The sequence below is a fragment of the Labrus mixtus genome, chromosome 8 (assembly GCF_963584025.1).
Source record: "Labrus mixtus chromosome 8, fLabMix1.1, whole genome shotgun sequence".
In the NCBI taxonomy this organism is placed as follows: Eukaryota; Metazoa; Chordata; class Actinopteri; order Labriformes; family Labridae; genus Labrus; species Labrus mixtus.
Genome location: NC_083619.1, coordinates 13,586,129 through 13,613,015, shown reverse-complemented (window position 1 = coordinate 13,613,015; position 26,887 = coordinate 13,586,129). Strand labels below are relative to the sequence as shown.

At 39.4% G+C, this 26,887-nt stretch overlaps 1 protein-coding gene across 2 annotated transcripts; it reads left to right on the top strand.

The window, feature by feature from the left end:
• Nucleotides 1–1,198: 1,198 nt before the first annotated feature.
• On the top strand, nt 1,199–26,887 carry tcf3a (transcription factor 3a). 2 transcript variants are annotated; one of them, XM_061044469.1, is made up of 20 exons: nt 1,199–1,626; nt 4,502–4,598; nt 5,014–5,086; nt 11,847–11,920; nt 13,370–13,445; nt 14,128–14,168; nt 14,344–14,479; nt 15,947–15,996; nt 17,392–17,491; nt 17,895–18,031; nt 18,168–18,315; nt 18,439–18,497; nt 18,628–18,700; nt 20,166–20,242; nt 20,384–20,557; nt 20,703–20,814; nt 20,969–21,101; nt 23,495–23,730; nt 24,135–24,263; nt 24,375–26,887. In XM_061044469.1, exons 2-19 carry the CDS (start codon nt 4,545–4,547, stop codon nt 24,254–24,256), a joined length of 1,875 nt encoding a protein of 624 aa, XP_060900452.1. In that variant the 5' UTR covers nt 1,199–1,626; nt 4,502–4,544; the 3' UTR covers nt 24,257–24,263; nt 24,375–26,887. The 2 variants fall into 2 exon arrangements, with proteins under 2 accessions (XP_060900452.1, XP_060900450.1); XM_061044467.1 differs by lacking the exon at nt 23,495–23,730 and adding an exon at nt 21,764–22,002 and having other exon boundaries at nt 1,210–1,626.

Genomic DNA, 26,887 nt, shown 5'->3' with positions numbered 1-26,887 from the left:
TCTGGTTTTGTGGATTGGTGACTAAAGCTGTGTTGGTTTGAAAACAAAGTTGGTTAATGGCCTACAGATTTTAGCTTGAGTTGCATGTGTGCAATGCATGCTAAACATGTGTGTGAACCACAAAATGGATGGCTGAGTTTTTTCGAAAAGGCCAGCACAGATGTTATTTGGGTTGTTTCCCTTAAACCAGTTGAGGTTTTCGTTAGAAAGTCTCAAAACATAACAGTCATGTTTACATAACCACCAAGGTACAACTCTTACAGCAGCCAGGCAATTTTTGTGAGTTGGATGCTGGTTCATGCTGTGAATTTAGCTCTTTAGTCTGGCTCTGGTGACAAATGTAAGTAGATTTTCTTTAACATTTTCTTGCTCCACGTTACACTTTAATCCAAAACTAACAATTACGCCGACCTATAGCCTACTAAACTTAAACTATTTGACACAATCGATATTGTGATTAGGCCAACAATATGACTATAGCCTATGACAATTTTTTTTTTTTCTCAATTATGATAAGACCAAATAAATACTTTAAATAAATAAATAAAAATAAATTCTGATGACGTTTTATATGCTTCAGCAAACTTATCTTTACAGGCTATCTTTACATTAGCCGTCGAGATTTGTTCGTTGGTTCGCTGTAACTGAGGAATTATTAACAAGGTCGACCAGTTATCGTGTTGACTTGGCATTCATTAAGACAACACGCCCAATTTTTATCCATCTTGTAAGCAGCTTTATGGACAATCTCACTACGTCAGGCTTATGGTTAGAAGAGCATTCCCCCCATCTATCTTTCTTTCTCTCTCTCTCACACACACACACACACACACACACACACACACACACACACACACACACACACACACACACACACACACACACACACACAGAGGATTTTTTTTTTTTGTAGCTTAGAGCAATATGTGCGCACGACGCCCGTCGGCAAAATGAGACTGCCCTAACCGTCTATGATGAAACATTGGCCTTTCTACGTGCCCATCAATGTTTTGTCGTATCCAATTGGCCCTCCCTCTGATATTATCATCCCATCTATTGCTCTGCTCGGTTGGGCTTTCCGCTGTCTTCATCCGCCAGTTGACATAGATCCCAGAGAATCGGCGGTACTTTGCTTATTATTGATCACGTACAAGCCACAAAACAGTGGTTTTTAGCGGTATTAAAGATGTCGGAGGCGTCAAAATAAAGGCTGTTTAAAACCCGCCTCATTCGGTTTCCTTCCTTTATGTTGACGTTGAACACCGTCTGATGTTTCAGCGTCCATGTCCTCCCGTTGGCAGTCCCGCGGAGTGATACTCCTTTGGAACCGACAATGTTGAGGCTCTTAAAATGTCTACTTGGAAAATGAAATGGTTACAATTTCTTTAACAATACGGAAACGGTTAACAAAGGAGTTATGGTTTGTGTTAGAGACGTGTTTTTAGTTTCGTGATAAAAGACGACAACAAGGCGAGGTGGCGGAGGAGTGCTTCGTATTGCCTTTCCTCTTTTTCATCAAGCCCTCAGTCCGGACCACGGGGGGAAGGATCCTATCCCTAACTTTGTTTTTCTCTCTACTCCAGCCGTTCATTTTCCCCCAGTTGGATGCTACAGACTTGAATTCAGGTAAACGAAGACTTTAATACACCTTCATTACAAGCATATGCATGTGAAACAGAAGAAGCCGACCACATTGTGACCGAACAAATGATTAAGTTTTAAGCGTATTGTTCAAGTTGTAACCGAGTGCCTCAGCCGGGAAAAGCGGGGTCTCGGATTTTTGTCCCTTCGGCCTGAGCGAACTATTACCAGCTTATGTGTGATGGAAAATACTTCTTTGTTCACTTCAATTGGCTTTAACGTTACAGCACATTAGCATATATATATATATATATGTACACAGTCTGAGTTGGTTTGCCCGGAATCCTGGTAGGCTATCTGTGGTTTGAGTAAGTATGTTTTCAGTAAAGAATGGAAACGTTAGCTCTTAATGGTTTGTTTTAAGCTAACTGTAACGATCCTGCTTTTGGCTTTGCTGTTTCTTCCACCTGTTAGCGATATTTGATAGTTTTACTAACGACGCCTTGGTTGCTTTAGTCCAAATTATAACCCAAATAAGATGCAATGGTACATTCATATTTATTAAATGTATAACTTCGGGATCTGCACCCCCCCCCCCCCCCCCCCCCACACACACACACACACACACACACACACTCGACCCCTCTACCAACAACCCACCACTTTAACTAGCAGCAAGACTGCAGCTAAATCTCAATTAACTGCATCATGTAGGCTAGTATCTAATTACACTTTTTCCAACTTTTAACGAGGCTTTGAGGGGGAAAGATACTAATTCTCGTTAATTGCGTTTTGGCCACTCAAACTAAACTTTGGTGGCCCGGGTCTTTGTGTTCATTGGTGCCCCCGTCCTCTTGCTCGACGTGAGGGGAAGGCAACAGGTTTTTAAGTCATTTAAATCGTCCCTTAGGATTTTAACCCACAGACAAAGCATCAAAACACACCGTAACTTTTGTTTGACCTCAGGGATGAGCTGTTTCCTGGCATTTTGTACCTTAAACTTTCCCAAATGGGCAGGCGGAACGTGGGGGTGCTCAAGACGAGCGTATGCAACTTCCATTTGTTAGGAGGGGCCAAACACTTATCCCCCATTTTGACCTCAGCTAAATGAGAGCCTGACATTTCTTGAGATGTGCCAAAATATTTAGGCTTTCTTCTTTGGAATTACACTTTTCGTGTAAGTCGTTAATTGTGTTATTATTACCTGTTGTATCAGATTGTAATGTTTGCATTCTTTCATGTCTTCAGCTGTTTGGTTTCCTTTTTTGAGTTAGTGTTATCAACGTGGATTTTATTATTGTTCTGTTAAAGTTGTCAGATTACATACAGCGCCAGGATAATTAAGGATTTAAGAATCAGTAATACATTTAAAAAAATCATTAGCATACAAATTGGACAAAACCACTAGGCCATCCATTGCTCCAGTTTGTATTATTGTTGATTAAAAGTCAATTTAAATGACTTTACGTCAGTATCTTTCACAAATCAGCACTCAAGTCAGTGGTCTCTTTTGAATCAAGTAATTTTAGCAATTTAGAGAATAATGTTGGTATTTTCAATGAATTAGATACCAACATTTGTACATAGTTGGTGAGCCATTTTCAGGGCGCAGTTGAAAGATGTTGAAGTGTCCACTTAATTAATGTCCACTGCACAAGTTTGTAAATAATGACAATACATATGATGCCTAGAAAAAAACACCATATCCTTCCAACAGTTGCAATAAGTAAACCCTCATCAACAAAAACCCTCATCAATTTAATGTCTGCTTGATCACAAACTGAAGGCCATTTAATCAATAGATTTAATCAATACATACGAAGACTATGAACAAAATCACAACATTAGGATTTCCCTTAGCCTGTTTTTTTGTGTTGCAGTGTGACTGTGTTGGTTTGCCAAGCACATGACACAACTAATACTTCTTCATATGTTTAACACTTAAATTTGCTTTGATATAGACTGGCTGAACCACCACACAGTCACTATTTAATAGCCTAGTAAGATGTTTTGAGGAAGCTGCCTGAGCTTGAGTAACAACGAGTCTACATGGGCCTGTGGCTGAATCATGGTAGATGTGGGCTAGCAGCGAAATTTTTCAGAACTTAAAACTGGGTTATACTCTGATGGTCTTGCAAGAGTATGATACTAGACTGGTATTTCAGATTAGCAGGTAGGCGTCAGCTATTCATGGTTGATTTGATCTTTCAAGATAGATACCACGAATGTAAGTGTTGCTCTATGACAAGCTGATGTGGTGGTTTTGTATTTCATGCTTGTCATTGTGATTGCAGTAACTGCTTTCAAGGCACCTACCTGAATCCATATCTCATGTGTAAATGAGAAATAGATATTAGACTGACATTGTGATGCAAGTCTGAACATTGTCTGTTTTGTGTGTATCTTTATTGTCCCTGGTCAAAAACAATATTCTTTTATTTGATGTTATACTTACCAGCCTCATATTGTTGAGAAAGGAGGACACAACAACAAAAGTAGACATTACTTTTAGCGGATGCATCAACTCCAGCACTCAGACAGGTTTAACCATATCTCCTGTTCAACCATAATACGTGTTTAAGTGAAAAGACAGATAATTTAATGGGGTTATATAACCTGTACCTCTATCATACCAGTTATGCAATTTCTTTAACTTTTGTTTGACACTTTCAGCGTAGTGAAAAAAATTCAAATGCATCAAACCACATTCATTATATGTATGTAACCCTCCCTTTGTTATGTTTTAATATTTTGTTGAAAGATCCTATAGTAATACCTGCTCTATTGTCACATAATATGTATTTGAAAAAACAGTAATTCCTGATTGGCTATATTTAGTCTTTGTGTTATGAACTTTTGTTGGTAACAGTATCTAACCATGTTTCAAATATACTCACACTGTCTTCACCTCCACCTGTAGCCAATTGCTGAGACTGAAAGACCCAAGTGAACAGCAGCAGAGAATGGCTGCAGTGGAATCAGACAAGGAGCTCAACGACTTGCTGGATTTTAGCGCGGTAAGATATCTCCAAAGATTGCTTGAATTTTTGGTATGCATCTTTAGCAGTTTATTCTATGCTCACATAATAGCATACAAATTTTGCTTATATAATGTTTTCTGAACAGTACAAGGGCTCTGTAGGTTGAAAAATGAATGAATTTCAGGCCGTCTCTGACTGGGTCAGTCGGTCAGGGTTTAAAGGACTGTAGTGCTATTGCATCAATTAAAGTTTTGCAACACTCTTTTGCGGTGGTGCATGATTTAAATTCTAACTGTCGCTGCAGTTAGAACTGTTTTGTGTAGGTTTCTTCATTCCCCTTGTCGGTGGTGGATTTGACAGTATATAGAATTGGATGAATTGAACTAATAATCACTTGCTAAAGGGAAGCAAAAAACTCAGCATCAGTTTGTTTTAATTTCTGTCATTTCAGATGTTTGAGCTTCCAGTTTCAAATGGCAAGAACCGACCAACTACTCTTGCCAGCAGTCAGTTTGGAGGTTCAGGTAAGATTAAAAAAATTAACCTGTGGTTTGCTTTTTCTTTCATTTGTTTGGATTTTCGGGCTTTCTGTTTGTTTTACCCCTATTGAAATAAATGCACCATTCATTTAGATCTGACTATAAAAAATGTATTTTTATAAAATGAAACAACAAAGAATTGGACATGTTTACCTCAAGTCTTTTGCTCATATCTAAAGCTAGTGTTGAACTGCCCTTCATAAATCACTTTGGTACATATTTTAATAATAAATAACAGCAGTGAACTTCTGGTAGAGCGAAAAGAAAATTGGTCTGTGCTGCAAATTATTTTACCTTATCACACCAATGGCAAAAGAGACCATTTTGTTTTGGGAGAGAGAGAGAGTGAGACTGAGTGAATAAAAGAAACATAACATATTGATTTGTGACAACAAACAATGTAAATTGAATCCCCTGATGGCCAATGTGCTCAAATGGTTTGGCTCAGTGCCACTTAAGCAAGTGCAGCACGGATTAGCACCTTCATTACTGCAGGTCTACCTGCTGAAGGTGTGTTTAAACTGATGTCTCGCTGTATTAAGTCCAACATAATTAAGAGAAGCAGGCTGTGGCTCTGACCCGTGGGCAAGGTAGTGGCTGTGAATGCTGTTACTCCTGCGTTATAGAGGATCACGGATAATTGTAGCTCCGCTAAATCTCATAGATGAACACATTTAATTTCCGGTTTACACATTTACCTTTTACCATTTCTTTAAGATGCTTTTATTTTGAAGCAGCTGCATAAGCAAATTGAGTGTTTTTAGCTGTAGCAACTTAACACATCTCAGATGTCTGAGAAAAAAAACTTCGAACCACACGGATTCAGTTAGAAGCTACAATGTAGCCTGCTAAGAGGTAAACACAGTGACTTATAAAACTTTAGTTGCAGCTTTAATAGTTGAAACATATCCATTCATAGAATAGCTTGTTACTTGAACATTATAAGCCTTGATGATTCCATTTCATGTCATAACACAATGCTGTTGTTTAAAAAAAAGGGGGCACAAACCTGTTTAAATGATAAACTGCACTACTTGCGTTTGGCTTTAGCAATCTAAAAGACGTTAAATATATTATGCTACAAGTCTTTCAAACTCCAAAGGATCAAACAATCACATAGAGATTAACAGTGGTTAATGTAGAAGTAGTAGTTACAGTAGATTATAATGCAGGAGTGGAATACTTAGTGTTTCCTTAGATGTTGTCCTAGATTAGCATGACAACTTGAAGCAGGGGGGAATATCTAGTCTGACTGCTTTCAAAGTTATAAAATATGCCTCCCAACATCTCCAAAGCCTATGACGAACTAGCTTTTATCATTTTTACATCATTGTGTTAAAGATTAAAACAGAGTTAAATATACAAGGTTACACGGTTTGGATTTACTTCACACTTTAGATAACTTTTGTTATTATTCGTAGCACTTATAAAATAGATAGATTTTCTATTGTGTTGATTTTCAAAGAACTGTACACAAAACGCTGTTTTTCTGCTATTTTATGAAACAGTTGCCATGTAATTTAAAGGTTTTGGATATGTGGAGGTTTAACATGAGTAGGGCTCGACATTATAACTGGATGAATGATTGACAGAGTACGGGCCAGTTAAAATACTGCCTGGAAAAAAAAACATAGAGTGTAACACGTTCTCATTTTCACAGCGCTTTCCTGTCATACCAGTGTTTTGTCAGTAAATATTTTTAAACGTTGCGCTAATAACTGCTACAGCATCAACGTATCATAAGCGCTCGTGCACGCGCTCGTCTGTCACAGTTGAAAGGCAGCCGACTGCTTCATTGCTGTCCCTCCCGCGAGCACGCTTGCTATTCTCGAATTGTACAGGTTTTCTCTAATAAAAAACACGTTTGGTAAAACGGTTTTAAAACCATCAGATCCCGACAAAAGCCGAGCTTGAATCAGCATTCAAAGGGAAAAAATCACCGGAAGAGTCGAGAGTGACAGCAGGGCATGACGTAAACAGAAGGGAGAAAAGTTTCAGCCACAGTGACAGACAGCTGGAGCTGGAACACGCTGCAGCTAAATTTCCCCTTAAAGTTAAAGACTAGATCCTGTTAAAGCTAAAAGTTATTCACAAAGCATCTTAGCCCTTAAGAGAGCTCCTAAAGTAAAGATCTAAGGATGAAGAGTTTCTCACAGAGAAGAAAGAAGGAGAGAAAGGTGATCATAAAAATACCAGCTCTATCACAGCCTCATATTAATATCAATCAGATTAAGTAGACTCTTACAGTTACCAGCATGGTGAATAAACAAGAGCACATGAATATAAGAAAAATACTAAATATTTTTATAACTAGAGCTCAGTTAATTAAATAAAAGTTATAATTTACTTTTGCATCAGAATGGTTCAAGAGTAGCCTAAATTGGTGACTGTTATTCTTCGAATCAAAAGAAACATTCCTGGGCCAGTGTTTACAAGTGATCTTTGAAAACCAGTGGTCCGGAGGGCCATTGGCAAATTTAGCTTAATGTCAACCCCTGATGAGGCTATGGGGAGCCTTCCTTTTAGAGATTTAGCAATGATAATATCTCTGTGTCTGTTCAGTCACTCAAACAAGTCAATTTAAGTCATTTGCACTTTCATTTTTTGGTTCCTTGAAACTGAGAATCCAAAAATGTATTTTTTGAAGTTTCATACGGGTTGCCATGCAGGAGGGGGGAAGTTTCAAATTTGCATAAAATGGATCAATATTTAAAACAGATCTGTGAAGTAGTTTTGCCTTCTCAAATTGTGAATTCCCGGCAGGTAGTACTGTTGAAATTAATGTTATTTAACACAGGGTCAGAGTTGGGTTTATGAAGTGTAATGTGTATTTGTTAGTGGATGAGAGCACAGTTGTGTTTGAGAAGTCTCTGGTGACTCACAGGTTAAAACAGCCAGGTTTTATTTTACATTGTTCAGTATTTCATTAACATTGTTCACTCTCTTGAGATTTTGGTCTGACATCATGTTTTGTGTCTGTATGACTCACTTGCCAAGGGAAGGAAGAAGGTGTGTAGACAAAGAGGCACACACAGTTATAGGTGCCTGGGGCACTGTTCCTGTAAAAACGAAGGCTTGTCTACAAATTTGGTCAATGTATGTGCCAGAGTTTTGCTCATGAAGCTTATGACTCAGGCCAACTGTCTGTTCCCAGTATCTCTTCCTGTGTAATTATAGACTAGCCATGCTTAAAGGGGCGTTGCATGCTGGGAGGAGAAGTGCATTGGGGTTCACCATAAAATTTGTCTGATGTTACTCACCCTTTTCTTCATTTTTCTCTTTATGGTCCTGCTAGTCTGTCTGAGTAGAGCACTACTCATTGTTTCCTATTGATTTTGGGACTTACTAATGGAAATCCATTTGTAAAAATGACAGCATTCTAAAGAAGTTTGTTGGTCAAAATGTGATTTAATTTCTTACCACTAATGAAATCTAATTTAAAAACTAAAATTAATATTGTCCCAACAGCAGTGGGATCTGTTGTTCTTGTTGAAGCACTTCTTAATTTCACCAAATTCTAAGATGTGCAGAGGTCAACACTTTATAACATGTATAAAATAAAAACAGTAACTAGGACATCATGAGCCTCAAACAAATAAATCTTACAGAATAGGGAGGAAGAGGTAACACAATTTTCTAAACCCAGTCTTTGACAATAGGCTTAATGAGAACACCAAATCAAACATGTGTTCCTGACTTGTTGATACTTTTGTTTCGCTTTCCATATTATATATACAAAGATGGTGATCTTGATGCAGGGCTATTTTAAGTGAATTCATTTGTCTGATGTTATGGGTTCTGCATCAAACAAAGAAGGTAATTGAAACACCCATTCTGTCATCTGTTTTATATTTTTTTTGAAGATGCTGAATGTTAAATGTATTTGAGTAAGGAGAAATCATTACACAACCACATGAAAGCAAGTCTCAAGAAAACAACTACAAGGAGGTCTGATATTCTGCAATTCAGAGGGGTCTATTTTTTCTGAACTATATTGACCTTATATACAATGTCCAGAGCAAGTTAACAATGCCAGTTTCCTCACATGATAATTTTTTATGGCAGGTACCTGTTTCACCCTAGCTGTTTGTTGTCAGTTAAAAGCTCCCCCTCTCTACCAATCAACGGATGCAGCTGAGCTTGTGAAATAAAGACATCAAAGTGAAATGGTGTTTCATTAAAATGAAGTATTGTTCATTCAAACAGTGTGAGTCAGGCACTCACACAGAATAACAATGCTGTGGTGGCATGTTACACATTGACCCACATTTTTACACAGCAATGTACAGTATGTTTACCATTAGCATGTGTTGGTGATCCAGGTCTGTGAAGTTCACCATGTACAGTATACGTCTGGTCAAATCTTTGTTTTGTGGATTTTGTTCTTCTAACCCTTAAGCTATTGACTTTGTCTTATCTCCTATAGTTAGTGAACCTGTCTACACTTAGCTCTGTGTGTGAAATATGTAGTGTTGTGCAAGTTCACACTTCAAATGAGCTAGCTCAAAGTTCTGTCAATCATATTTAAATGAACTAGTTCACATTCATTGTTCACAATTTTTAATTCTGAACTAAGTTCACAGTCCAAAAAGTGAACTAGTGCATGTTCATTGATTCTTTCCTCTTTTTTTACTGCACCAAGCTTCTTTTTTCAGTAGAGCCTCCTATACTCCCATCTCTTCTTAAAACCATTCACTCACAAGTTTTACCCAAATCAAATATATTAAATTAAAGTTTCTTGCTTTCATAAATATCATAAGGATCGATTCCATACTGGAATGAGCAAAAAGACGTGTGCTCAACTGTAAACTGTAATAAATACATATCAATAAGGTATGTATTTTAATTACTCTTCACTTAACAGGCTGGTTTGACATACCTATCCGTGTTGGTTTCAGTTGCTTTACAGGTTTCAGCATTTTAAATACCATTAAAAATCAGTGCTTAATAAACATACAGGCACATAAACCATTATGCTGAGCGAAGCAGAGATGGAGATAAAAGAATAAATACTGCCCATAACCTGATGTGTTTAAATTATTAACTTAGCTTACATACAGCAAAAGTGATATCTTTGGTAAAGAATTTTTAGCAGTGACTTCATTCACTAAATAACTGTCCTAGAAAACAATTCAGAATAAAAGCATTGTGTGAAAACTTGGGTAATCTCCTCACAGAAAATACAGATGGGGCTTTATTTTGAAAAGCAGAGTGGAACCGTGTCATATGCTTGCCCAGTGCCGCATATCAGACTTCGATACACAGTGCTCGATAACTCTTGGTACCTCAGAAGGTAGCAGTCTCCTATGCTTACATTCTCGTTCATGGGTTGCAAATTGATTTGTTCAGTTCACCGTTAACCCAAAAAAGGAGCACATTCAGGCTTAATACTGGAAACATGGATAAACTCCACACTCAGTAGGAACATGCAAGTAGAGCAGAGACATTGTTCAGGACAGCCAAACGCATCAAGATATGCCCTTGCTCTGCTAAAAAAAGGATGCATATAAATGAATTAAATACCATTTAATAAAGCATTCTGTGCCTTTCTTTGGGAAGGGCGGGAGGACACCACTCCAAATGAATGGTAGGGGCAACACTGGTTTACATTCCCAGTTTTTAAAAAGTTATCCAATTATTTCCTCCCCTCAGGTGTGAATAATTCTTCCCTTAATCCCTCCTCACAATCCATTGAATCCAGTGGACCACTTTCATACATAAACTCCCTATGTCTGTAAACTTAAAATAACCGATTTTGTCAGTTACTACTACTAATTTACATTTCAACAGGACTGTAATGCAATCGAAAACCCCAAAAAGGTTGAATTGGAGCCTTTCCTGCTTTGGTACTGATGGCTCTCAGTGTAAACCAGTGGTTCATGCATTTTCTTTATCGTCTTTGATTGACATGCAGAGTGACAGACAGCCATTGAGAGGGGACAAGACATTGTCTCCTTCATCTCTTATTCTGCTGGTGTCGTGCGTATAGATCACAGTTGTCACGGCAATCTAGCAGCTCTCAGCGCTGTGGACCCATCATTCTGTTCTACTGCTGAGCCTGTCATGATTCTAGCCTGCCTCTACCCCCCTCTCTCTCCCCTTTCTGCTTTTTAATTAGACAACAAAACAAAAATATGAATATTCATAGAGCTGAGCTTCATTAATATGCACAATTATGCAAATCAGTACACAATTAAGCCTCAGCTTTCCCCAAGAGATGCTGTGTTGCAGCACGAGAGGAGATTGAGAGAGAAAGGGAACGGGCAGAAATTTCTGCTTCGCCAATCTTTAAAATCACTGAAAGCTGTAGCACTCTGCCAATGGATAACGTGTGTCAGCTATGTAAGCTCGAGTCCTTTTGTCTGCATTTAGGCGAAGGTGTAGGCAAAATGTGAGAAAATCGATGGGAAATGAAAGACTGTTGCCTAGGAAAATGTAAAGGAGAGTGGGAGAATGAAGAATGTCTACAATGATTCTGGGAGTCTCATACTGGGTGTTAATTATTCAAACTTCCTACAGCTCATATCTACGCTATGTGACAGCGCTGTCACTGTGCTGTCACTATTTGAGCTGTGAAGTGAAGCTCTTTAGTGGGGGTTACTTTGAGCAGCTTGAAAAACCTGTATCAAAGCAGGTCAACTTTCGAAGTTAGACTTAGTTTTGCAAAGAGTAAATGTAAATGTCTAGAACAAATGTGTCTGCCTCCCATTAGTTAATCCATCTAACCCAGCTTCTTGTGTTCCAGGAATGGATGAGAGGAGTGGGTCCAGTCCCTGGGTGCAAGGACAACAGAACAATCCGTCATTCAACCAGGGAAGGGTATGTTCCCATTTCATACATGTAATGGGGCTATGTAGATGTCATGCCACAGAGCTTGAGAGAAATGCAACATAGATTTGATTAATGGTTTCATCAATACCCCTTACTCACACAAACACATTTATTAAGATACGTTTTTCGACCCTCATTTCAAAACTGACTCTGCACCAGTTTCATCACTATAAATTAAGATAGATTGCACACACAAAAAGGTATTTTATACATGTGAAGTATATCAAACATTTAAGCTGAGCAATAAAATATGTTACATCAAGCTTAACAATATAATAAAAATCATCTTTCATAATGTAGCTATGCACAAGCCCCGTCACAAGCATTAGTCAGTCTCATTCATTTTTGTGTATCTCCTAGAAATACAGTTGGTTGGTTTATTTGACTCAGACTCAGAGAATCCATTCAACCTCAGACCTTCCTGTCTTAAATCCAGATTAGGTCTGCAGTTTTAAAGATAAACAGCCAAATATTTCAGAATGTTCAAGATTTTAACCACTGAAATGACCAGATGTACCCAGTGTAAGTTCCACCTACCAGGCCAAATCAAACTATGTTAACTTGGATGGATCACACACATTATGAATTTGGACTGATCTACCTGGTTTTGTGGCTTACAAAAATCACACAATACTTAATAATAACCTATATAAACAACCCAATTGTACTTCACTCCCTCAAAGTATGGCAACAAGTCCCATCTTACCTTAACCTGCCTAAAGTTTACAAAGACAGTCCAAACAGCCACAACCATGCATTTCCTCCAGCCTTAGCAGACTTAGTCTTCTCTATCTGGAAAGACAGCGATATTGTCACAATAATGGACTTATATGCTGAGGGAAACCTTGGGTCACTCCAACAATTACAGCCGTCCCAAGGCTTACCATCAGCACATTTTTTATCGACATCTCCAGGTTAGGAATTTTATTAGGATGCATATACTCAACTATGAACATATGCCCAAACATAACATACGGATTGCTTTCTTCGTCATGTCTCTGGCACTAAGGGGTCAGTACCTTTTTTTTCTATGGCACTTTACAGGATCATATAGTGATATCCAGGGCTAAACAAAAGAAATGACTAAGAACAAAAACTCAGTACAGAAATCTCTGAAGATGTATGGGAAGCCATTTTTAATTACATACACCATGGTTCTAAAATTCCTAAAATGCTTTTATACAACTCAAAGTAGTCCACAGGCTTCATGATTAAAAGTCTAGACTTTATGCTGTATACCCCAACATATCTTCTTTGTGTGATAAGGGCCACATTGTGGGGGGTGATCTGAACAGATCACAGATCAACTGATCTGGTTTACCACTACACACATGCACAAGCACCGCTGTATCACAGCTGATGTACAAATTTAACTGAATGTTCTGAAAATAAGCAAAGTAAATTGAGAATTAATTCATGTTTTTTTCCCCCCGTCAGGGTTATGGAGAAGAAGGCCTTTATGGTGAGCAAGAGGGCATTGCCTCTGCCCCTATATTTGGATCAGGGATTGTTGGTAAGAAAGTTTAAATTGAGCTAAGCTGTTGAAACATAGTGACCACAACTTTCAGATCGTCTTTTTTAAAACTTAAAGAGAATCAGGGATATTCAGGGTTAGTTTGTCTAATTATAGTACCAGATGAAGGACAAATGTGCTTATTCAAATACACAAGTTTATTTCAGAGGACTGTGTGACTGAGTCAGAACAATGGGTTGTTTGTTTGAGAGAGAAGCCGTTCACCGGTTAGACACTAATGTACCACTTTAGGGCAAACCATATTTATGCTTAGGTGGCAGTGGATGAAGGGAGCATGGTAATCAGGGAGGATGTGGAGGATGGGTTTGTTTGTGTGTTCAGTGCAGGAGGGGGTTTCAGTAGGGACGGGGGCGGGTGTAAAGGGTACCCATGCACAAACAAGGCTTTCCCCTGGGACTACTGTGGACTATAGCTCTACTCTGTTTAACTGTCAGGGGAGGGAACTGAGGTTGGGCACAATTGCTCCTGAACCATTTATAATGGGCCAATTTATTGTTGTTTTGTTCGCAATCATAAATACCACACATCATCATATAGACTCACATGGCAGATGGGAGGCACCCACATGGAGGATGGAGAATAGCCAGATTGTGATTTAAAACTGACATAAAGACCCTATTTTCAAAATCATGACCTGATAAGGTATTTCTTTTCCAAACAGGAAAAGCTGAGCGAGGACCATACTCGTCATTTCCAGCACAGGTGAATCTTTTACAACGACAGGTTATTGTGCTGCTGTATCCTCTTCTCATGCCCTTATTTGAAAAATGATGTCCCTCATTTTCTATTTCTGTTTAATTCTTCCTTTACTCCTATATTTATTTCAAACTAAAATCTGACACTAAATGAGCTTGTGCTTTATTTTCCCCATTTTTAGCCGGGCTTTATGCCTAGTGAGATACCCATGGCAAGTCCCAATGCCCTCTCCCCGCCTGGCCTGAAGTCTAACTCCCAGTTTTATTCCACTCATGATGGAAACAACCCTCGTCGGAGACCGGCACAGGAACCTATTGGTAAGATTATTAAGAACAAAATATTGGACAAAATGACAGATTTGATTTCAGAGACATTTTACTATCTTCTGATTATTTTTTAAATGCAGAGTCAGTAGCATTTTTCCTCTGCCATTATTTTCATGTTTTATGTTGTTTTGGATGACTAAGGACATTTCTGGGTGGGGAGTTGGTTTATTTCCCTCAGCCAATGACAGTGTGCAGTAGGGCTGGTTAAAAATATCGATTCATCAAGGCATTGCAATTGTAATTTTCCCAATTCAATATCGATTCAGGGATATCTTGAAATCGACGCCCCTCTCCACTGGGGGCACTGTGAATTCAGGTCAGGCACAACTGGTCACTTTACAGTTTTTGTCCATGCCATTACAGAACTGTTATTTTTATTACTGCAATGCAGCTCGGGCACAAATGTGCACTTAAGATCATACTGTACTTTAATGTTTTATTATTTGTTTCTTAAAGAATAATGCAACGATAAAATTCATTTTTTAGTCAGTTTGTTCTAAACCTATACAAATAATACACACATACTTATTTAACAAATATCAGAAGGTACTGTGATGAGTTATCTGGGTATTCCTGTCATCTGTATGATTTATTATATATTTAATAAATAGCGAATCGATAAAACCGAATCGATAACTAATCATACGTGACCCAAATAATTGAAATCGAATAGAATTGTGAGGTTGTGGACAATACCCAGCTCTAGTGCACAGGTACATTTAGGAGTGGATACAATTCAGCAATTGGACAGGATTCAAACCGGTGAATATAACGGACGTGGATGTAGCGGCAAAAACGATAAAATATAATGATAGTGAGGTGAAACACCAAGCGGATGAATCTCGTTCCAAAGCGAGGACACAGAGTTGGTCTGTACTCTATTGGACAGGCAGGTGCCAAACACTGGCGGTGTAAGCTTGTGCTAGCGTGCTAAATTTTCAGCTTTTCAATTAAACAAATGTAATAGGCCTATTCTCTGATAGCTTGCAGTGTAGCTACAGGCAGTAAATGTTTACGCTAAAATCTTGGAGTGAGTGTGCGCTTCTGGTGGCGATGAGCCCAGGAGGAGGGGGCCCAGTTTGAATGTTGTTTTTACAAGCTGCAACAAACATTTCTACTGACTCCACATTTGAGTGAGTGTGTAAAATCATTTCTGCTGGAGTTTTAATAAAGTGTTTGAGAAATTCACTTCTGCTAAGTTGAAGGGAGCGAAATCAGTGGGTTCTGAAAGATGCGAGTCACTTAACAACATCAGATTAAAATATCTTTTGATAAGGCATTAATGAGTAGTCACAAAACAGGACAGATGGATGGATTGGTTCAGCAGGACTTCAGAAGAAAGGGGTCTGCATTAATGAAATCCCTCATCGGTGGATGTACTTTTTTTTTTCCAATAGGTGAACGTCTTTGTGTTTGTTAGCACGCTTATGTGATCTTGGTCTGTCTTCCTCCCCTCAGAATCGCAGCCAAAAAAGATCAGGAAGGTGCCCCCTGGCCTGCCTTCCTCGGTGAGTACTAACAGCCACAAACATTGGAGCACTAAACTGTACACCTCTGTCAGTCCACGGGAATCCATGTTTTCATGTTTCACGCCTGTTTTCACATTCCATTTGGCATCTTGAGCCTCTCCTTGGCTTGCATAGCGGTTTAATCTCTGCTAAACAGGACATCCAGCTCTTACAGCTGTTTATCTAGACTGCAAAGTAAAAAAAGAAAGTAGGGGGAAGCCACTCATTTACCAAGTCACTCATTTGCAGCTTGTATTTATAGAATGTTGTATTTGTAGGTCCTTTACTTTATGGCCACATTTCTCGCCCCTGCCAAGTGTACTCTTCAGACTGCTGAAGGGAATCCATTCTGCGGTTTGATGTTCCTTACTCCACCTCATCTTTTCCCTCCTACTCTTGCTCTGTGGACACACATTTCCTCCTCTTTTCTGTCCCCCTCCCCCTCCTCCTCCTCTTCTATACCCCACAGCCCCCACTCCCTCCGCCTTCTTCTCCTTTCCGCCTCCTCCCTCCCCTTTCTCCTTCTCTCTCTCTCTCCCTCCCCCATCCCTCTATCCCAGCTGCCAGTGGAGTTGGCTGCTGTCCAGGATTCGGCAGATGGTTCAGTAATTAGGAGTGCATCTCTCCATTCCCTCTTCTCCTCTCCCCCATTTCCTTCTCCTTTTTCTCTGTGTTTAATCAAATTACAGAGGAAAACTTCAGTCCATTTGGGTTTGAGTTTTGCAGACACAGTTTGATACTTGCTTTTTGCCTTGAATAGTCTTGATTCGGAAAGCTGTGGTGGTTCAGAACATTGCTTCTTTTATACCCATTATACTATGCTCCAAATCCAACTGCATCTCCTATTGTGTGGCAACATCGCACAGTGTTAAAGCGTACAAATGATGTATCTGTAAACCATTCACAGTGTGTTTCTGTTCATAAGGATACTATGTAAAGGCCCTACAGAGACAGAAGATAGTACTCAATGTAATCACTGACACTGCACATCCAGTACATAATGCTGAGTGCTTCAGTCTGCAGACATGTTGCAACAGCCTGTACACTGAATTAAGTAGTAAAACCAGATAGTAAAAATCGACTCCAGCCTTGGAAGGAACACATACTTTAAATAGCTGTTTTTAATCCAAATGTCTTTTTTGTTTAAAGTCTATAAGAAAATTGAAAATGATAGAAAACTGGTTTGTAGTTCCCATCTTAGCTTATTACCATTTTACCATTATACCATATTAGCTCTCTTCAAAGAAAAATAACAAAATTAGCATGTACTGCATGCATGACATTCACATTAGACAGACCATATAAGCTTTTGACAGTTATAAGGTGCTTTGTAATAAAGTTGTCAAGCACTAAGCTGAACAGTTTTGCCCTTGGTCATCTGTTTGTCTTCTTTAGGTTTATGCACCGGCTTCAGGAGAGGATTTCAACAGGGACAATGCTGGCTACCCGGCCTCCAAGGCAGGAAACGTCTACCCACCACCATTCTACATGCAAGGTCAGTAAAGGCAAACCCGCTTTCAAAACCTCTTGTCCATTGTGTTAGGTTTGAAAATTCAGTCTGACCAGGACAGTTTTTGTTGTTAAATCACGTTACATGTATCACACACCTAAACAGTTTATAGCAAACTGGATTTTTCCTCCATAGCCTCTGTGGTTGTGTAACTAGTTGCCTATGATACCCTTATGAAGAGCAGATGAACCTATCAGCTTTAGCGGTATGTCAATAAACACCCTGTGGTGCCCGGGTGCTGAATAGTGCATCACAGTTGAATGAAGTCATCACAGTAATGTGACATGTCTCATATGTGGCCTTCATTGTCTCCTCATCTCCTGTCGCTGTTTTTTATCCTCACCCATCACTTCCCCCTTCTTCCTCCTCTCTGGATGCTCCCTAACAGAAGGCCACCACCCGCCCTCTGATCCGTGGGGCTCTGCCCGGTCGATGGTTCAGCCCGGGTATTCTGCCATGCTGGGCAACCCCCCCCATCTGAGCCAGCATGGCCCTTTCACTGCCATTAACCCCCAAGACAGACTGGTGAGTTCTGTCTTAATAAGTTGGACTTTTGTTTCTCAGAGAGCACAGTGAGGTCTTTGGCACTTTTTGACTAATACATCATTGAGAGTTTCTGTCTGGTCCTGCAATTAAATTACTGGTTATCTTTACTTCCAAGAAACGACAGCCACTGCCCCTCTCACCCCAAAACTACCCCCTGCATGGCAGTGAGGTGAACGGGGCTCATCCCGCTGGCTTCCACTCCAGCTCCAGCAGCTTCGTAGTCCCCAGCCACACACCCCCTATTGCCGGCACTGACACTTTGGGTAAATCCTTAAGTGTTCTCTTTCTTTGAGCTTTTTCTTTTTGGCTTTTTACGTGTACAAGTCTTTAAGCACAATGGTTTTGTTCATAGGATCCAATTAAACAGTATTTTTCTTCCCCTAAAGCCAATCGAGGAACAGTGCCTGGAAGTTCAGGTGATGAGATCGGAAAAGCCCTGGCATCTGTAAGTAGTATGAGATCAATATAGACGAATCAGTCAGACTTTAAACGTTACATATCATCTTTCTATAGCAATAGCAATAGAAGTGAAGCCAATAGGTGTATGTAAGTTGATCAAATACTCTTTTGTCCAGATCTATCCTTCAGACAGTTCTGCCTTCCCTCCATCTCCATCGACGCCCTCTGGCTCTCCCCAGGCTGTGTCAGGTGAGAGAATAGCTCCAGTCATTATTTCCTAAGGTCAGCTGGCCTCTGTTGTTGTTTTGTTTGGTCACCGTTCGGGGCTTTCATGTTGTGAAGGAAGAGATATATTCTTGAATCTGTTTTGTTGTTTGTTCTTACTTAAATGGTTAGTCATGACAATGTAGCTCCATCTATTGGGTTAGAAGTAGTATTTAATGTTTTTAAAATTAATTAATCTTGTGTTTTGAGGAATCTTAATGCTCTGTGTTGTTAGCGTTTAAGTGATATATTTATTTATTTATTCATGCATTACATCGATGACTGTTTACTGGCATTTGCCATCAGTTGGACTGGTGTATCTATTTTACCTTTTCAAGTAGTAATTGATGAAATACAATCATATTACATGAGAAGCCACATACCATTCAGGAAAAAAAAAATTACATTACATGTAATTGGTGGAAAGGTCAGTCAAAAAACTGCATTGCCAAAAGGTTAAATCAAATAATTTCACAGAATCAAAATAACCCAGATTTGGACTGTGTCACTGAGTTCAGTCAGACATTTTCTCATGCTCGCTCTGAACAAACATAGAATGACACTCAACACTATACTGACATGGAAGTAATCTGATTCAGCAAATGCTTCTTCTCAGAATGTCTCGTCTTTTCAATACATGTGTCTGAGATTTGAACTGTACTTATGATGGTAAAATTTCCACATCATCAATTTTAATAAGCCTGTCAACAATTATGAACTGTTTTCTCCCCATATACAGCTTAACCTTTACTTGATCTTTGAGACACATGCAAACATGCACACACACACACACACACACACACACACACACACACACACACACACACCATCCATATATAGCTTATGAGAGAGGAAGGGAAAATATAGTAAAAATATAGAGGTGAGCTCACTTCCCCATTTGTCTCTGCACTGACGTTTTGAGTGAGCTCATCACAAACGTGTCTTACATCAAATACTGCTGCTGGTTCATAGTGAGGGCAGTAAAAAGGGGCTGAGGGTTTTAATCGTGAACCCAATATAAACTGAAATATGAAATGTTCTACTTTGAAATGAGTGATCAGGATCAGCCACAAGACGAAACGCATTGTTCTTATAAAGTTGATCCGCATACTACAAGTGAGCTTTTTGACCACTTCAAGCCTTTCACTCTCCGTGCACCTCGGTAGTTGGTGACCTTGTGCCAGAAAACCCTACTCTGCTTATCTTTTCTTCTTAAACAAGTAATATAATGAGCCTCATTTAGAAATAAGAAGTGCTTCCAATGTGTCAGAGAACAGATATACCTTCAGCACATGGTTCAAATCACACTTTTCCTAGTGTTTCTGATTGAGCATGCAACATACACTGAAGAACCCAGCACAAACTATTTCTTGTGAACAAGAAGACATGTATGTCATATTTGTTTGGAGAGAAATGGAGTAATAACACTAACACATCATCCTTTCTTCAGGCTCTGCATCGCAGTGGACTCGGTCTTCGGGTCAGGTCACACCTTCACCCAACTTTGAGGAGGGAATTCAGTCCATGGTGAGTCAACAGTTCTTTTTTTATTTTTCCATTTCGAAGTTACAACTTCAGATTGTTAAAGCAAATGACAGAGGTAAAGACATGACACCAACAGTCATTCCTGCTGCAGTCTCATCCTCCACTGTTTTTTGTTCCCTTTAGCCGAGTAAAATGGAAGACCGTCTGGACGAAGCTATCAATGTTCTTCAGCGTCACGCCAGTGGACAGGGCGGGACTGGCCTGGCTGAAATGCACAGTCTGCTCTCATCTAGCTTAGGGTTACCTGCAGCCTTCACCAGCGCAGCCCTGGGAATGGCCAGTCGCCTGCCTGGACTGGTGAGATAAATGAAAAGCAGTATAAGAAGTCCCCAAATGACTTAATAAAGTTTGATGTAATAATCAAGGATGTTTTATTGCTCTTACTCTAGCACTAAAATCTTTTTGAAAGATAAATCTAACATGTTAAATTGTTGTCCCGAAGCTGTCCAGTCACCATGAGGACTCTGTTGGTCTGCCCTCTAGTGGAGGTCTTATGCAAGGGCACCACGGCCCTGCATCTGTTCAGCATGGCTCTCAGCCTGATGGTTTTGCTGGTGAGACTTTCTGTTGATCTGTACTCTGTATTAATTTAATTACCTGTCTATCAGAAATGACAGTAATACATTAACACTTTATAACAGTTAAATAAATATGTTTGGTTCTTTATGCATATTATTCAGTATGTGTGTTTATTAACTCATTGTGCAGGCCTGATAGCAAGTATTCAACGTTCCATTGGTTCTGATTTGAAACGAGAGGAGAAGGAGGATGATGAAAACTGCTCCCTCACTGACAAGTCTGATGATGAAAGGAAAGACATCAAGGGCCACCTCGGAACAAGGTTTCCAAAACTTTTTCTATTTTCACACATAATGTATGCTCTCTTATCAGTGCATAATGTTTAAAGGCTTAAAGGTAGAGTCAGTAGCATTGATCGTTGCAAAATGCAACATTCAAACTGGAATGAGAAACATCCTGTGTCACCCAAAACAAACCAAAACATCAAAATCAAAAAGAGGACAGGGTCTCTACAGACACAGTCACAACCACATGTATGGAGGCCCATAAGTGATAATTGAGTGGCATTACTTTTGTACAAGTCTGTATACAGGTCTAGAGGGTACTCTGTTATATTTCTTTCTTTTAAACCTTATATTAGAAAAGTCTGAATCCATTTACAAAAAATAGTTTTTATTTCTGAATATTTGGTCCTCAATACCCAATTTGAAAGGTACAGGTTAAAAAACAGTTTCATTAACAATGCCTGAAAGAACAAGAGCAACACTTGATGAGAAAGGACTTGTATGAAGCTTAAGTTGCAAACTGAAATGTAAGCAACCTTTACCACAGACTTTTCTATAGCCAATATGTTACTCTGGATTTTTTTCTCAAACTTTTCAATGAGGTGTTGAAACTGCTAGAAAAATGTACTGCATTTTCTTGGGAAGCAATTTTAAGTGAACTGTACCCATACTGTTGTTTCCCTCCCTCCTCATCTGCCAGTCTGGATGATGAGGAAGACGATGAAGATCTGCCAGTGGAGATTAAGGTTGAGCGGGAGAAAGTACGGAGGTTGCAAAACAACACCCGTGAGCGGCTTCGTGTGCGGGACATCAACGAGGCTTTTAAGGAGCTGGGCCGCATGTGTCAGCTCCATATGAGCTATGAGAAACCACAGACCAAATTGATCGTACTGCAACAGGCCGTTAACGTTATTCTCAACCTGGAGCAGCAAGTCAGAGGTCAGTGGGTGTCCAGGGAGGAAAGAAGAGGAGGGGAAATGCTTATTTTGCAAAATAAAACACACACATCTTCACTTCCAAGCTCCTTTTATGTCATTGAATATGTCCTTTAAGACCTCATAGTAGTTGATTTTACTCCACTCATGCTGGTAAATCAATTCTACCTGATTTTTATTAATACTTGTAATCCAAGTAATATTGTACTTTTTTGAGTGCACCCTAAAAGGGATGAAATGTAAGGACATGGGATGAGGAAATGAAGCTGTGAGTGTTTTTAAGACATGCCCATTCTTCAGTTCATCCTCTGAGGTTTTCATCCCCTGGTAACACATACAGGTCTGCTGTGTGTTCTGATGCAGTGTATGTGTTGCTTTGTCTTAAACTGGCTGTCTGTTTCCACTGTGTAAATCTTTACATGTGTCTCTTCCTCGCCGTTTATTGGATTAACACATCTTTTTTTTTCTGCACATTTTCTTTTTCCACTGTTGCCTCATTGTGCTAAATTAATTTACTTTTAACATCAGATATGTTTATTCAGTGTTATGATGCCATCTACTCATAGTCTGTTCACTGACAGCCCTGATAGCATGAAAGCAGCTTGTCATGTGTCCTAACCCGTCTTCAGCGTTGTTGCAGTGTCTGTGTACTGCATGCCCCTGTCTCTCAGCCATTAACCCTTTCATTTTGCCACCTTTTTTTTGTGAGAGACCTTTCCATCTCTCTATTCTTTCTCCCCTTCCTCTATCATTTTCTTTTTACAGATGGCAAAAGCGACCTCTTCTCCCTCACATTCAGATAAATACATCAGTCTCCTACTGCTGATGTATTTAATACAATATCCTCAGTCCTTCTTCTCAGCTTTGTCTCTGTGGCTTTTTCTGTAACAGCAGAGGGTGTTTCCTCCTTTCTCTCCCTCCTCATTACTTCTCTTATTCTGCTGGACAAACAACATATCCCCCTCCACTTCCACCCTGGACCCTAGTGACCAAAAAGTTAATCTTTGTTGGTTGGTTAAACTTTAGAGCAGATTTTAGAACGCCTTGTCATCTATTATATTCTGATCTACAGTATCTTTATTCTTGGCTTGAAATCACTTAGTGATTTTTCAACTGACAAAACGTAATTGTTTGATTGACGACAATATGTCAATTTATTTGAGTTTTTAGTACATATGGGAAAAAAAAAAAGAAAACTGCCCCTCCGCTCACTCTCCTGCAGCCTCGCTCCACTGTGATCTTCTTATGCAATTCCACTGGTCTTACCTTGAGCTAAGAGATTGAAGTTAGTAATATTCTGAGGTACACATAAAAGATGAATGATTTCTAATCACAGAAATAAGTTTCTGAGAAGGAAGAAATGGAGTTAAAGCAGTATAACAGGTTTAAAGCAGATGACCTGCAGTGTTTGTGTACATATAGCCTATGCTCAGGAAGGGTTGTGATTTGGGTTTGTTAACCAGCCCCTCAAACGCCCCCTCTCCTCCTGGCTGCAGCATCGTCACGGTGACTGATGAGAACCTCACTGCCGAGGAGAAGGAGCAGAGGGAGCGAGGGCGCCGCCAAGCCAACAATGCTAGAGAAAGGGTGCGTGTGCGAGACATTAACGAAGCCTTCAGAGAGCTGGGCAGGATGTGTCAGGTCCACCTGCAGAGCGACAAGGCCCAGACCAAGCTGATCATCCTGCAGCAGGCTGTCCAGGTCATACTGGGCCTGGAGAAGCAGGTGCGAGGTAGGTCAGCCAATAAAAGAAGGTCTGATCCACAGAGACAACCAACCATCTCCGGTCATAACCAGACAACAGTCCACCCTTCAGAATAAAAACTCTTCCTTAATTTTGCTCTCACTTGCTGTGTAGCATCAATTTTGGGTATCCCTTTGCTTTACTAAAGAAGAAGAAGAAGAAGAAAAGGGACAATCTTAGAGGACGAAACATCTCTGCTTTCTGCCAAACACCTCTCTTTTAATCCTACCTTCATTTTCCTGCCTTACTTTTCCCCTTTTCTGTCTCCCATCCATCTTTTATTTTGCTTTCAGGACTTTATCTAATTGCTTAAAAGATGAATAAGGACGAAGCTTTATGAGATTTGCTTCCTTTCTTTTGGACTGTTATTAATTTGTTGTGTCCTTTTCTAGAGCGTAATTTGAACCCAAAGGCTGCCTGCCTCAAGAGGAGAGAGGAGGAAAAAGTTTCAGGTGTGGACCCCCAGATGCAGCTTGGTGGGGGTCACCCTGGTCTTGGAGATGGACATATGTAATTCTCAGGTCAGTCTGCAGAACAGAAGCCTGCAAGATGAAATAATGAATACTATGTTTGTATAACAATCTTCATTTTGGAAAGACATTGACTTTATTTCCCCTCCTTTTGTCTTTCAGTTCCTGTTGATTGTACAGCCCCAAGAACACGTGGCCTTAATCTTGAATTGTCATACATCTCAGTGTGTGTTAATCAACTTTTGGAAAGCACACACGCCCACACACCTCATTACTTACAAGGCAGTTGGCCACATTCCTAACGATGACAAAAGAAACAAGCACAGTCTTCTTGAAAGAGGAAAACATTTACTGATCTTGACAAAACTATGAATTGAGGACATTGGTTTGGAGAGCATGAAAATTGGACATAAGGACATTCTTCTGAGCGTGTTTTTTAAGACATTTTGAAGAATTGCTTTACCTGTTGGGAGCAAAACTTGTTTGGATCAAATAAAACTTTTGGATCAATTGCTCACATGAGCAGAGTTAGGATTTTTTATCATAGGATAATTATTGGCATTCCCATCTGAAAAGGAGGTCTTACATTCTTTACAAGCAAGGAGGCACACATGGGTTTATATCTAATGATAGAACAAAACAAATAGTGTTTGGTTATAAATAGCCAACTTTATTATCGTCTCATTTGATGACTGATTTAAATTGGAGACATCCAGCCACTGAAGGCCCATTAGAGAGAGTCTTCTCTCTTTGATATGATATGGTAACTCTGGCTGTGGTGAAAATTTCTTGTTTTGGCTGTAAAGGTGCCACAGTGACAGACTCGCATTTCACAGTTATGTTAGATTTTTTTTATTTTTTGGATCCCTGAGTCTTATCTCTGAGTCCTGTACATCTGTTCTTTTTTGTGGCCATGCAAGTGGAATGAAAGAATGGTGGAGAGAGACCAACCACCGATGCAAAGACTCAATACCTTCCCTCTGTGAGGCTGCCGTTGGACTTGTGCGGAAACAGGTGGCATCCTCACTGTTCAGCCATGTGGTCAGTTTGAACCCTCCGACCCAATACAGCTAGTGTCACATCAGCCTGTGCCTGTTGAATCACACCCAAAGACACTGTTACGTTGTTGTGAACTCACTCGACTCACCACAATCTTTGTTGTGGTGGATGACATTTTGCTAAGACAGAAATAATTAAGTATTGAAAGGGATCATGAGTGTTACTGCTACCTGCTGAAGAATTGACTCAATCGCCATCGACTGACTCGTGGTTTTTTGCTCTATGTTTGGCAGTGCTTTGTGTTTTTTTCCCCCCCTTTTGAACAATTGCAAACCCGTATAAGAATTATAAGAATCTTCCTTTTGTAGAATTGATTTATCTTTATTTTGTGTGTGTTTTTTTTTACTTTGTAAGATAGTTGAATGAGTTTTGTTTTTCTCATTTTGAATGCTTTTTGTGTTTACGTTGTTTTATTGTAACAAGTCTCAATTTAGATTTCAGGAACAAAGTGAGTTTTTTTTTTCCTTTTGTGCCAGGTGCTTAGAAATGTTAGCAATGACAAAATGAACATCTGGCTGTAACATCACCTGTTTTGATATTGCTCATTTGTTGTTTTTAAATGCCTGTTTCAACACAAAACTGTCAGGCCAGTTGTAATTAGATTCTTCTTCTGTTGGAGAAAGTTTTCTCCTAAAGTTAATGTTTTTCTAAAGCACGCCCCATCTCCTCGCCCTGATGTCGAGCTTACTGATGAGCTTGTTGATTAGTTTGAGGAAAGGGAAAAAGGGGACGTGTTCAACCTGCAACAGAAGTCACTGTTTTGTTTTGAACCGAAGCATAAGAAGAATCAAAAAGGGGGGCCTTGGCCATTTTACTGACTTTGGGAGTTTTGATAATGGTTACTCACCAGTGCCTGAATAGTTCTCTGCTACGTGTTGGATAATGTTGCATTCAAGGACTTTTGGGTTGTACCCTTTTTTTAAATACAGATGTATAAAACCATATATACTTAAGTGACATCCGACTCAGAACATCTATATGAAGGGTGACACTCGTTGAGGCTGGTTTTTCGGAGTCTGTGTCATTAAATGTAAGGTGACTTATAACCTGATGTACAATTTTTGAGAGGCAAACTCACTTAAAATTTCTCATCTTTGATGAACTGATTTGTTAAATTTGTTTTTGTCCTTGACTGGTATGTGCATTAAAGAAGTATGCACAGCTGTAAAATGAGTCTTCATCAGCTTTATCTTTGTAAGCTGGTGTTGATATGTAATAGTGTTTGGTTTACCTCTACATTTTGTCACAAATGTTGCCCTATGAACTGGCCCTTAACATTATTTTCTTTTTAAACTACGTCAGATTTTCAGCAAGGAATAATGTAGCGTGATATGGAAAGTGGCCACTAAAAACTTGTATTTTTTATTTCTTTTATTGAAAGAAGTGTCTGCAGTATCAAAGTATCAACATGCACTTGATGTTCTTTGTTAACAGACTCTTCCTGTCCTCAACAACAGATGACCTGCTTCAAAACTTTGTCTTCACTCATGTTTGAGGACAGCATCTATGTAGGCTATGTCCTCAAAGTGCCTCCAGTTTCCTATTTTTTATATATAAAGTAGATATTGAGAACTGTTGTGTATATAACAGTAATGTAGCAATAAATGTGCCATTTT